A 13,932-nucleotide genomic window follows, 5' to 3' on the forward strand; every position below is an offset into this window, starting at 1 on the left:
CCTACTTAAAAACGCACCAAAAGCTTGGAAAGCGGATATCTGGGCACATTTCGGATTTTACGAAGTCAATGGGATTTTGATGCATCACAATGCATCGCAATGCATCGTAGAATCGAATTGAATCGAATCGTTACCTGGTGAATCGTAATCGAATTGAATCATGAGGGCAGTGCCAATGCACACCCCTAATATATATATATATATATATATATATAATTGTAATAATAAATAAACAAAACAACAACCCTATCTTTTTTTAGGGCTATTTTTAAACATTTCTTTAAATGAAAATAATCAAACAAAACTTTAAAATAAGGCCAGTAAATAAGAATTTCCATTATTATTTTATTTTATCTCTTTGGAATATAAGTTCTAGCATTTCTTTTTCTGAAATTCTAGATCCTCTTAATTTTTTTTTATCACTTGTGTATTTTCTGTATGTTGTTACAAACCTATACCTGAAAAAAACAATAATTTTTATCTTATTCTTCTAATTTCTTTCATATGCCATATAATGGCACCCTTGCCTATGGCTATAGCCTTGTTATTATAATATTTAAAATGTAGATCAAGCCTTGGAAATGCACTATAACACAAGAAAAGGCTACAGGAACCTTTATATTTTTTTTTAACCTGCATTTTGGTAAAGTCCAATCTGCTCCCTTTAGATGAATCAGCTTGATAAATATTAAATGATCATCTTTTGCATTTACTTTCAATTTATAAATAAATAGGCAATAGATTCCACCAGTATTTTTGACAGATCTTTGTGATTTATTCATCATACCCTTTAGAACTACATTACCAAAAAAAAAAAAAAAAAAAAAAAAAAACATAAAATGTGTAAGTAATGATATTCTAGGTTAAAAATAATTTTGAAATGGCCATATATATTTAAATTTCAGATAATGCATATGTAGCACTTCTATTTCAAAATGATAAACTCCTGCTTCAGTGAGGATTTACTATGATCTCTGGGACAGCCTATTCTTATTACTGTTTGAAAAAGAACAACAAAAACATGGACCATCTATTTTAGAGAGAGGCTGTTATATTACCTTTTGCTTAAAAATGTATTTACCATCTGTCTTGTGCGGGAAAGATTTACTCTGTTATAGCTTTACTAAAATGTTTAGCAATTTGTTCAGCTGTAGACAGCAGAGCAGTCAAATTCATGTTGGAGTGATTCAAAACTTATGTGTCTGCTTATGCATTAGATGCATTCAGTTGAGCTGATAATCATCATTTCATTTATGACAAAATGTCCTATCTGACAAACAAGTCCCATTACTGACCTATGATTTCCTTATTCTTAGGAAAGAGACAATCAGCACTATCACTACCTGCCTGATAAACATATCGGCTATAAAGTCGTTTGCAGCTGTTGGAGAAAAAGGCGTGGGCTGAAGAAATTAGTTGGAAGAACGTGAGCACTGCAAAGGCAGTAATGACATAACAGCATCATGTTGGTACTATTGTACATTGACCAGAGAGTTAGTTATAAAATGAAGAGGGTGTTATGTGTCGTATTCAGAGAGACATAGAAATGTTCAGTTTAAGCAATTAAAAATCATAAACATTATTATCCTCAGTGTTAACATATTTAGCCAGATATTTAGGGTTCAAAACAGTAAGATAAAATCTACTTTTAATTTGAACTTATGAAGGATTTTAATCCACTAAGTGGAAGCATAGAGAGAGTCTGAGCGCTTGTAGAAATTCCAAACCCTCTTTCCATGAGATGTTTTTACTCATTAACACCTGAAAAAACACAGAGTTAGGAATGTGGATTTAAAAAGTGGCAGCACTCATGGACTTTGAGCACACATAATGAAAACACCCAGTTGAATTCGATTAATGAGGTAGCACAAGCATACATCCTGAGGCAATTAACAACCATATTTTTTTGTCCTTCACTGGTTAAATATTACAAGCTTCCCCCCAGATATACATTTTTGTCATGTTGTTCATTTTTTCATGATGACTTAATGCAGCATCTGACAATAAATACAAAATTGTATGTAAACTTGAGAAGAAAAAAATTTTTTTATGTTTTCAGTTATAAGAGATTAGGCTTTGTAGTTAGAATGAGCCACTACCAAATGCACTTGTGCATTATCACAATAACAATCTTAACTTTAAAGAAAATCTTTACTTGTATTTTCTGTGCTCCGTTCGGGTAAAAAGAAGCCAAACTAAACCTACACATATAGGCTGTCCTGAACCACAGCGCTACTTTCCTCTTTTACAAAAAAAAAACAAGAAGCACACAAAGATGAATATCTCCAGTTCATCAAGGAATATCTACACGTATGATATGTAGAAGTCAAGATAAACATTTGAGTATTTAGATGTAATCTGTTATTGCTTTACTGCAGGTGACAAATACCAAAAATAAAAAATAAGAAAAATACACTGTATTCTGAGTGTGATCAGATTACACAATACATGAAGACTGATACGTTACCATATGTCATGTAAGTGCTACTGGTTTGGTCCTAATTTAAATCCTCGTAAAACCCTTTGACTTAAATAGAAAGTACAGCATCCAGGTTTGCTTAATGTCGATGGGGTTTGTCTAACCGAAGTATCCGTGAAAGAACACGGCCACACAGAGGAGAATGATGGCGTTTGCATTGACAATGTTCTTCCAGAGAGGTTTCTCTGATGTATCTGTGAGCTGTCTCTTCAGCTCTGCTTCCTCTTCTGGAGTCAGTTTTGGTGCTTTTTTGTCCTCCAGGCCACAGAAGCACATGAGTGCTTTCTTGCAGAAGCCAGGTTTCTTCTCTGATCCTGTAGAACAGGCAACAAAAACAAAAATTGTAAAATGTTTTTTTTTTAAAAGCAACATAAAACAAAAAATACATGGGAAACATCTTAAAATACTTTCTCTACAAATATAAATGTACAATTAAAATCATTATATCAAAGGTAAAGTCTGTGTGTGTTTTGGATACCTTCACTATCTGAATCACTGTCTTGATCATCGGCCCAATCCTCGTCTTTGTCAATATCCTCTCTTTCTTCTGTACGGTTCCTCAGACTCCAGCACAATCTATACAGCTGGTAAAATCACACAAAATATTAATTACATATTATTACAACAACCAAAATCATGTATTTGATTGGTTTTGCATAAACTGAATATCTTTGCATTTTTTAAATAATAACAGATTCCAGTACTATAACATATTTAGCATACAGCAGACCCATAAAAAAGTATTCATGCGCTTTCAGATTTCACCCTTTTAGGCTTCTTAAAGGTTTGAATGTTTAACTGTTTTTGGCCTGTCATGTCGATGGTAAAACTTTACACACAAAAAGAATTTCAGAAAATAAACATCATAAAAACATTACATTAACTTGGAGGTAATAAGACACTAACTGGGTGTTTTTCTTCAAAGAAAATTGGAAAACTAACTCAAAGCCAAGCAGGCTTAAAAAATAAAATGAAACCATTTCTACATGTAGCATATGCTGTTACACAGCATCTATTACAAAGTATTACATCTCAATTTTTGTCTAGAGAAAATATGAAAGGCATAAGGCAAAAAAAAAAAATAAAAATAAAAAATTAGGGCCAGTAATTATCCCAAGCATGCTTCTTGGTAACAACTTATTTTGCGTCAAATGAAGGTTTTTAAAACACTTTCTGTCGGATTTGAAATCCATGGTCTAAGCCACTTGCCCAGAAAAAGCACAGTTTTGAAATGTGCAAAAATTTAATTGCAATAAAAAAAGAAGAAAAAAAAAACTGCTGAAATTTTATGTCATCAAGCTTTTTACACTTTCCAGAGCGCGTGTGACAATACCCATAAGTTTAAGGTGATCCAGAGGAAAGCCAAAACCTATCTTAATTTTTTCCAGGAAGCTCATGCTCCATTTACAGTATACTGATCGAAGTATGCAGTTGAGAATTTTTCTGTTAATGATTTCTAAATTCGAAAGTTGAAGATTAAGCTTGCCATATCTCATAGCTTTTACGTACATGCTTGTCATCAATGGGCTTAGTGACTAGGGAGATTCCGACTATGAGGATGCAGGAAATAAGAAACAGGATCATCCCGAAGTAGAGGTAGTGTATTCCACAGATGATATAGGGACAATTGCTTGGAGTAACACAGCTCCCTGTCCCGAAGGCAAACTCTGCAATCATCCTCGATAGTCCTATTACGAGTCCGATCATGAGTCCAAAAAAGGCACCCTGGTGAAAAAAGGAAAGGAGAAAGAAATAAAGAAATTAAGGTGGAGATACTCAACTGCAATAAAAAGCTACCTTTGGAAGTTTTTCTTTTAAATGTATTCAATAATTTCATTTGAGAATGATGCTAAAGCTATAAACTAGGCTTGATGAAGAATCCACAACATAAAAAGATGAAATTGCTCATTTAATGCAATCAATGCAGCAGTATTCTTTGGTTATTCTAACAGTACCTAAAACCATTTTTGTTCATGACTAAAAACAGTTGTGTTTTTTGGAAGACAGTATCCACAAAGTATGTTTGGTTTCCAAAAATGGCCAATTTAGCAAAACATTTAAGTAAATTGTCATCATACTTATAATAGCGATGATGAGTGCTTTCAGACGTTGTTACATTAACTCCTTTTACTGTTTCTTTCACTTACTGTATATAAATAATTCCTATCAGTGCCCCCAGAAGCTGCTTTTGAATTTTTCAGAATGCATTTATTATTTATGTAATTTGAAATGATTTTAAAAGTTGATTTTATTGCACAACAGCTAACTTTAATGAGTTTTAACTGAATTCCTCTGCTTTGGAAATGTATTCTGTTGTATTGAAATGTTGGTTTGTCTATTTTCACTTTCTGATTAATACTTCTGTTTCACTTCTAAAACTGTCTGAAAAAGGTTATTTTAAAATCTTACATAATTTTGAGCTGAATCAGCCTGTTAGATGTCATTAACCCTGTAAGTCATCATATGAAATAAATTGATGGCCAAGCACAGAACACCTGCGTGACAGAGGCAAATTATTCTGATGTAGCATTACTGTTGCTGTTAGATGGTATTTTATAATATTTGAAATTAGTAAATCAGAGAATTAGTTCCTGGCCAGAAGAGTATGTCAAAGAATCTTGGTTTTACTGCTTAACTTCGGTCTCCTAAAGCAATGTGCAGTCACTAAAACCACAAATACTGACCTAGTGTCCGCTAAAGTAGACATATAAAAGGGCTTTTTTTATCAAAACTGAAATCATTAAACTTCTTTTAAGAAGTCAAATTAGTGTCGTTGAGGGTTTAATCAACTAGAATATATATAGTTATCCTGGAAAAAATGGCAAAAAATGTAAATTATTGGACAAACAACTCCTTTTTTTCAAAAAATGTGCCTATAGGTCAGTCTGCCATTTTGATCAAGGAAAAAAAAGGGGTTTCCAGCACGTTAACCTATAACATAAGATATCACTGGAAAGGCTGGATGTCCTCTAAGGGGACAATAAGGCTTGATAAGTTAATCCCTAATAGTAAAAGAAGAATAAGGTGAACAAAATATGCCCTATAATGGACACAAACAATTGTTCTGGGTCTTAGGAGGTTAATGTCACTTGACATTGCTGATATCTTTGGCTGATTTAATTTTCATGGTAGCTGTAGCAGCCCCTTGTGAAGAGTAGTATGGTCCTAACAGTCGATTAATTCCTGTAATGGCTTAATTTTTTTTTTTTTAGCAGATTACTTTTGCTAACCTTCCATTTATTTGAGTTATGTTTTATTTTCCCCTCTGCTATGTGCACCGATTATTTGTATTTATTGATTTACTTAAAGCCAGTTTCACCTAAATACAAAATCCGGCAAGAAACCGTGGTCTTAAATACCCATATTTCAGCAAACTGTAACATCGATGCCTTGTTTTATTGGTTATTGTTTTCAGTTTTATGGTTTTGTTTACTATTTCCATAATTTAGTTGCAATCCCCACTCATTGTAGAAGTATGCCAAGAGCCTTGTGGAGTAGGTTATTGACTAAAGTGTTTGAAGAGGAAATTTAAGTATTTTGTTTCTGAATAAATTGTGGCATTTTTGAGAGAACTTGTTTCTTTTTATACTGGCAACATTGGCTATTTAAGAGTACATGTGTTCAAATTACGCAAATTATCTATTCTTACACAATACCAAACCTCTCCAGGCAGTTATTTATCAATAAATAAGTAAAACAGCTTAAAGTAGGTTGGCCATCAATTCTGGGTAATCAGAGGATGCACCAAATTATCAGTTTTGTTAATCAAAGCTTATTACAGTAATAGCTAATCATAGCCAAACCCCAACTTCTGTAGCACAACAGTTGCTAAAGTTAAGAACTTTTTTTTTTCTTAATAAGAAAAACTAAAAGGAATCTTACTGGTTCGTTAACTCTTTTGTAAAATATGGCAAGCATGAAGACGGCTGCCACAGGTGGAGTGAGATAGCTGGTGATTGACTGGATGTAGTCAAAGAGCTGACCACTCTGGGCTGCCTGTACAACAGGAATCCAGGCGATGCTTATACCAATTAGGATCAGGATAAACACCCTGCAAAGTTAACATAAACAAAGTATTAGGTAAAAGTTAGGGAATCCAAACAGTTATGTTAACCAAAGCTAAACCTATGTTACCTGCCAGCAATCATCAGTTCCTTTTCTTTGGCACGGGGGCGGATCTTAGTGTAGATGTCCATGGTGAACAGAGTACTAGCACTGTTAAATATTGAGGTGAGGGAGCTCATTAGAGAGGCTAACATCACCGATAGCATCAAACCCCTCAGACCTAAAAGGCAGATAAAAATAAAGAAAAGGGTTGAAGAAGATAAAGTTTTGATTTAAATAAGACAATACTGTCAATGCACTCACCATTTGGCATAAGCTCCACCACCAGTTTGGGATAGGCAATGTTGCTGCATCCCACTTTAGCTTCACATTCTTGTTCACATATTTCTGGTACCACACATGCCACCACATCTGGATTTTGTTAAAAGTATAAAAGAAAATAGCAGTGTCAAATGAGTACTTTAAGCTTTACATGTATTTTATGCCAGTCCTCACAAGACAAAAGACTTGAAACACGCACCAGTGTATAAGATCCTGCTTATCATTCCGGGAAAAACCATGAGAAACATGGGCAACAGCTTCAGGTAGCCACACAAAATGCAACCTCCTTTGACGTGAGAGAGATTCTTAGCTGAGAGGCAACGCTGAACAATCACCTATAAAAAAGATTGAGCATTGAAGGTAAGCATAGGTATTTAGTGTCTCTAAAAAGCCATCTAGAAGCATTAATGCTAGGGTAATGCTAATGTGATACAAATAAATCATTGCACAGTAAAAGTAAAGTATTAAAAGTACTGCAAAAACAAAAATTAGGCTTGCAAAAACTAAAATGAAGTAAGCAAAACCCATGCAAAGAAATAATGTAAGAAAGAGAAATTTTCCAGTTACATCAAGTTAATCAAGTTCAAACATGCTGCAAACAAAAAAACATAAATGGAGCTGACGCAAAAAACACATGTGAATGGAAATGTTGCAAACAGCAAAACGAGCTGCAGACATCACCATATCACACAGATCTATGTACTGCTATGCATTGATGTTTATGGACCAAATCCACTAGAAAAACCTAATGGTATTTCCACCCAGACTATATTTCAAGGGAGGAAAGAAAAATCTTCCCCTAGTGGTCTGAATCACTTTCATTGTGCAAAGCTAGTTTTTCAGCTTTTCTTGGCTTTTATAGTTTTTTGCTATTTGCATGATTTTTGTGGGGGGGGTTTTATTTGTGTGTCAGCATCATTTATATGTTTGCTATGGGTTTTGTGTTTGCACTATGTTTGCACTTGGCTTTTTCTTTTGCAACATTTATCTTTTATATTTGTTTTGAGTGTAAATCTAATTTTTGTATTTGCAACTTTTACCTCTGCATTACTCATTGCATGTGTTTACCATGCATGTGTTGATTTTGCATCCTCTAGGGCAGGCATCCCCAAAGTCGGTCCTTGAGGGCCGCAGTCCTGCAGGTTTTAAAGATTTCTCTGCTTCAGCACAGCTGATTCTGATGATTGCAGTTCAGCAAAAGCCTGTTATTCAGTTATCAATGTAAATCAGCTGTGCTGGAGCAGGGAAACCTCGAGGACCGTCTTTGGGGATGCATCCTCTAGGGGTTTTAAAAGGAAGAAAAATCTTGTTAAAAATATATTGTTAATATGTTGTTAATTATTTTAAATGAACGTAATCAGTTTATTTAAAGCTTATTACCCAACAAAATAACAAAACATTTGAATAAATCAAAATCAACTGTAGTGAATATGCCTGTTGATGAATAAACATTAAAAATGTACTTCAGGCAAATGGTGCTTTAAGGATAAATAATTTGAATTGAGCCAAAGAATAATAAATGCCATATTTTAAAACAAAACCTAATCATAAGATTCAGCAAAATTCCCACCCTTAAATAACAGACATCCACTCACTAAGACATGACTATTGTTGTTATTAACACAAGCCAGCCCAACAAAAAAGTGCATATGTAGACGCAGTGGTTTTGACTGAAGTATGTGATTGCTTTTAAATAGATTGCACAAGAAGCACTCAAACCATTTTGACAAAGGGTATAAATCGCATTTAGTTTGTTTAACATTTACAATTGGATCAAGGTAAAAACACGATAAAAACAGGATACCAGTGTTTGTGAACTGAAGAGTTTGTGTCCAGGCAACTATAGGCTCAAGAAATTGCTAGAGGTTAGCAAAATATTTGTGAAGTAATTGCAATTCAGCTCATGGATCAGGTTTTACTCCAAAGGACTTTTATATGACATGGCTCTTCACTATCAGCTGGCAACCTTAGACCGCCTCAGTGAATCTGTCCAAAACAGGCGAGATAAAAAGAGCATAAATGCGCGCACGGTTATGTAAAAAGTCAACCGAATGACTTTATGGCCTTTGATTGTTTCTGGTATGTAGTAAAACATGTTCCTGAGTCAGTGGAAGTAAGGTATCCGCACAGTCAAAGGTGGTGATTATATTTTTACTTACTTGATCTGTGCACCAGTACCAGGTGGCCTGAATTGTTAGTCCAAACACCAAGCCAGGCCATGGCAAGTCTCCGGTTATTGCATTCCTGAAAATGTGGAAGGAGTCTTGCCGAGGTAGGTAGCACTCTGTACTGATGTTATTGGTGACTGAGGGAATTGACTCCATGTAGCTATTCTGGAAACTTTCATAGCCTCCGACCTTATTGAAAGCTGAGGACAGATGAAGGTTAGACTGAGGCTCATTCTACTCTTTTTTTTTTGTGGGGCTTAGAACAAAGAGAGGATGCAAAATAAACTGAGAAATAAAGATAAATGATTATTACCAAATCCCATGAGAATGAAGGATCCAATCACCATAATGAAGGTCTGCAAGGTGTCTGTGTATATCACTGCAGCCAGTCCACCTGAAATAAAACATGATGTTAGCCATCTTTAAAGCGTTTTACTTAAAATCATAAAGATTAATATGTCTATACTACAGAGAATAAGGATTTCTTGTTTTCATGTGACCGCTATTTTATCTCTTATTTGATAAATGTTTTGTTTTTAGTGTGAGTGCATTATTACAAAGCAGTAAGTGAGGGCAGTTTAAAGCTTATCACTGTCCACGGGCAATTAACCACAAACACTCCACAGATAAACAGCTAAAAGAGGAGGGGTTTTCTCTTTATGTGTGTTTCTTGATCTCTGCTCTACGTGTGGCCTTGGAAGACCTTATCATTGCACATGCGTCATTTACATAGAGAACGCTTTTTTTTAGGCTGCTAATGAGGAAAATAATCTCTGAAAGAGTAGTGAATCTCCTCCTGAGGACTGACCTGTTACGGTGTATAAAGCTGTAATTGCCAGTAGCGCGATGACTGCGACATAGATATTCAGACCAAGAGCTTCCCTGATGAAAATGGCACCAGAGAACATGTCGGCCTGAGAGGAAATAGAAAGGCTGTTTGATTTTGATTCATTGCATCCATTGCTGAAAGGTAAAAGTTATATGCAACAAACTTACAGAGATCTTTGTAAAGACATATAAAAAGAGGGAGAGCACAGAGAGGTAGATGCGAATTCGCTGTCCTCCAAACCTCTTCCTCAGGTACTCGGGCATGGTGACAACCTAAGACGATTTAAATATACTTTTCCTTTTTCAAACACAAAAACTTTAAAATTCTTAATTTTCAATTTGAGTGTTATTTACCCCAGCTTTGATGTAGATTGGTACGAAGAGCCATCCTAGAATGACGACAACAATAAGAGCCTGGAACACAAAACAATGGCAAAAAGATGGAATTCATCCAGGAAATATTTAGTACAAAACTTATTACGCTTTTTCTTTGCAGTTTTCATAAAACCAAAAGTGGGGCTGTATAGTCACGAGTCGATATCTTCCATTTTTGTGAAACGGACAAAAAAAAATGGTACTTACATTCCATTCAAATCCACCAATGGCTATTCCAGCAGCTGCAGCAGTACCAGCAATCCCTACAAAGTGGCCGCTGCCTATGTTGCTTGCAAAGAGGGAAGCTCCAATCTGTAAAAAAAAAATTCTTTCATTTCCAAAGTTATGCCACAGCAGGTAACAAACGCCAGATCATTTGCTCAGCTGAAAAGCACAACATTTTATTTATAGGTTAGTATATTCAAACAATGTTTGGTTTAGGCCTCTTTTGCATGAAGTAGTACACCAATGTAGCCTGGCATGCAAAAAAAAAAAGCTGGTGGAACTGATTAGATGTTACTAAGAAATCCCATGTTGCTTTAAAATTGCTCCTAAGCTTGAATGAACCTCATAGATAACCTGAGGGGTTTGAGCCAGCCAAGATTGTTGGTAAATCAAATGTATAAACATCATAATAAATGATCGTAATTAAACCAGCTTCTGGTACCATTGGAAGTATTGCCAGGCAGACAGTATGGCTTGAAAATGAAATCAGCATCTCCATGTAGTTAAAATCAGGATAAGCCTGCATGTTTTGCTCTAAAATGTCCTGATGAAACAGATTTTTGGTTTGATAAAACAATGGAGCAACATGGGAAATGACAAGGCACCCGGAATTTCCACTGTCAACTCGGGGTGCCTTCCTCCAGACCCTGGATTTACAAGTGAAAGGTCCAGAATTTACTTTGGTTTCTTTAGGGGTCTAGGCACCTGATCAACAGTTCGGTCTCTTTTTCTCTCAGTTTAATGGCAAAACGTTATGTGTGGGAACATAAGGAATGCAAAGTTGTTAATATGCTCTGTTCAGCACTGCATATGGAAGCTCTTGCACCACTAACAGTAACTGCCGTACTGAATATGCTTTGCTTGTCAGTCTTCCCAGGCTGTTATTGCTACTGTTGCTTGTACATTTTTTTTCTGCCTCTCTTTTTCCTTCATGGAAATGTTCCTTTATATGTTTTGATGCACAAACAAATGCATGCAGATATCAGATTTTGGAAAAATTTTAGCAATACCCCTTTGTTGTTTGGCAATGCCTTGAGCATGTTGTTGGTGCTGTGCACTGGACAACTGTCAATGCAGCTGGCTTCCCCAAGATTGGGTAGAATATTTTTTGCCCATAACTTTAGTTATTGTTGAAAAAAAAAAATTTTTATTGATCTCATGATAATAATCTACCTTTTTTAAACAACAAAATGTCGGTCTTCTATTAGCTCTAAGACATTAAAGGAAACTGACAAATATGTGTAAAACATCTTTAATATATTTAATTGAATCACAGCATACATTAAATTTGTTGATTGTATTATAATAAAAAATAAACAAAATACACCTGATGATTGCTTATACGTGGGGAATCAGTGTGGTGTTAATAAGTTACTCGGTATAAGATAAGACTAGGGAATCACGTCATTTACAACAATGTTTAGTCATGTCACCTTCCCAGTAAAATATATTTTTTTCTATCTTTTCTAAATGTTTCTGTAAGGAAACATTTGATCCTCTTTACATTTTTTCTGAAGACTAAGTTGTTTACTCATCCTGTCACTTTGTAAATCTGTTCTTTCGGAGGCCTTAGTTAGCATTTACCATGCTTGGGCCTATGGAGTAAAATTTGCTCTTGTTTGTTGACAAGTTCAATTAGCACTGCAGGTTTTGGCTTTAACAATGTACATCTCTGCAACAGCTGTGGCCCACACATTATTTAGAAACTATTCCCAGATTGACTGTCTACAACAGTATCTTACTTAAGATCAATGTAAATGTTTTTTTCTTAAAAATTTGTCAAGACACACCTCAATGCTAAGGACACAAAAATGTCAGCGTTTTGAAGAATGTTTTAAGTTTCTGATGATCAATATGTCCAGGGAATCGGAATAATCTAATTTTAGCTGACTCTTACACCATCAGTTCAAATGTATATAAAAGAACTTACTTAATTTTCATAAAGAAATAGCAATAATTTTAAGGAACAAAACTATGCAATAAATTATTTTCTCTGACTTGTATATAACCAACCTTTCATTTCAAGTTGTTAAAAAATACATCAGAATCATTGCAGAACTAATTTTTTTCCCTAATTTTTTAGTAAGATACCCACCGGCCACCACACCATACTCCTCCCTGCAAGGAAGAAGCCACCCACAGTGGATCGATTGGTGCGGACCATAGCCTGCAACAATACAAGGATACATTTTAGCAAATAAATAAAAGTCAACAAAACATTACTAAGTCCTATGGCATTTCAACTCTATGTTAGTGGCCGTTTTTTGTTACTGTATATTCATCTGCAGAAATCCCAGGTATAGTACAATGTGTTTAATGCAAATGTTTTAAACAAATTCCCTAAACAGATGCCTGAACCAGTCAAAACAACAATAAAAATAGCATGGCTTTTGCTCTTTGTTCAGATTATTTGAACAGTTTACAATTCATGGTGGTGAATTAAAAAAGAATTGCAGGCTTTAAACAGGTAGAAAGTTTGCAGAACTTACCACAACACCCGTAGCCAGGACAACCAAAAAGTAAATAACAATAACAGAGATGTCTGCTGCATTGTTGAGAGCCACAGTGCCATTTACTTTTCTTAAGTAGCTGGGCGATCTGAAATAATCCCAAGCCATTATGCTCAGAGTTGGAGTGTACGACAGGTAGTCTGCAGGAGTCGGTCCACTGTGACTGAAAACATGCACAACACCTACCTTTATAGCTTCAGTGTTTGTGTGTTGGGCAGAAGGAGGGAGGGGTGGTGGGGTGGTCAATAGCATAGAGTAAAGGTAAGAGAGGGGTGATTGGAGGGGGGTTTATACAGAGTAAGAAATTTACTTGTATGCTAATTTGTTAGAAATATTAGTACAGCAGAAATGTTTAAACCTTCTGGAAAGCAAACTGTTAATCATCAATCTTTAAAGAAAGTAAAACCAGGGATGTTCCGGTAATCGTTTTTTCTTCCTGTTGTTACTTATTGGTGTTTTTTTTTATATAACACATCATACATGATAGGACCATATGCAGCAGTTGCTAACTTTACACGATTGTTTATTAACATATAGAATTAAAAATGAAGTAGGAATATGTGAACTGTGGCCTTTAAATCCACATAAGTAAGGACATAAAAACAATGAATTAAAATGTATGTGATACAATTTATAACAAGGGGGTATGTATAAAAATGTAAACACAAAAACACATAGTATATATATATATATGTATATAAATTTGTCTTTGGGGGAAAACAGCTAATTTGATGTTGGAATGGTATACTTCTACTAGCAAGAAAATTCTTACTTTGTCTTTATTTTAAGTTAAGATTTTGCCTGTTTAAACGAATGCAAAAATGAACTAATACATGGATATTAGAATATATAATAGCTGCTGTCTAAAGTTTCATAACAGCTTTTTTCATATCATGTCCACAATTTCAAAAATCTAGTTTATATAAAACATTTTTTTCCCCTTGACATGGGTTAATAATCT

The 13,932-nt window shown here is 34.9% G+C and overlaps 1 protein-coding gene across 1 annotated transcript; it reads right to left on the minus strand.

Moving 5' to 3' along the window:
* Nucleotides 1-889: 889 nt before the first annotated feature.
* Nucleotides 890-13,107, minus strand: LOC107092682 (sodium/glucose cotransporter 1-like). Its single transcript, XM_015387285.1, has 15 exons — nt 12,951-13,107; nt 12,557-12,628; nt 10,444-10,548; nt 10,216-10,275; nt 10,030-10,134; nt 9,842-9,947; nt 9,347-9,427; nt 9,025-9,233; nt 7,065-7,200; nt 6,848-6,955; nt 6,614-6,764; nt 6,362-6,530; nt 3,989-4,204; nt 2,958-3,063; nt 890-2,793 (listed from the first exon to the last, which is right to left on the minus strand). The coding sequence occupies exons 1-15, from the start codon at nt 13,077-13,079 to the stop codon at nt 2,579-2,581; spliced, it is 1,968 nt and encodes a 655-aa protein (XP_015242771.1). The 5' UTR covers nt 13,080-13,107; the 3' UTR covers nt 890-2,578.
* Nucleotides 13,108-13,932: the final 825 nt, after the last annotated feature.

Source organism: Cyprinodon variegatus, unplaced genomic scaffold (assembly GCF_000732505.1).
Source record: "Cyprinodon variegatus isolate N-32 unplaced genomic scaffold, C_variegatus-1.0 Scaffold390, whole genome shotgun sequence".
In the NCBI taxonomy this organism is placed as follows: Eukaryota; Metazoa; Chordata; class Actinopteri; order Cyprinodontiformes; family Cyprinodontidae; genus Cyprinodon; species Cyprinodon variegatus.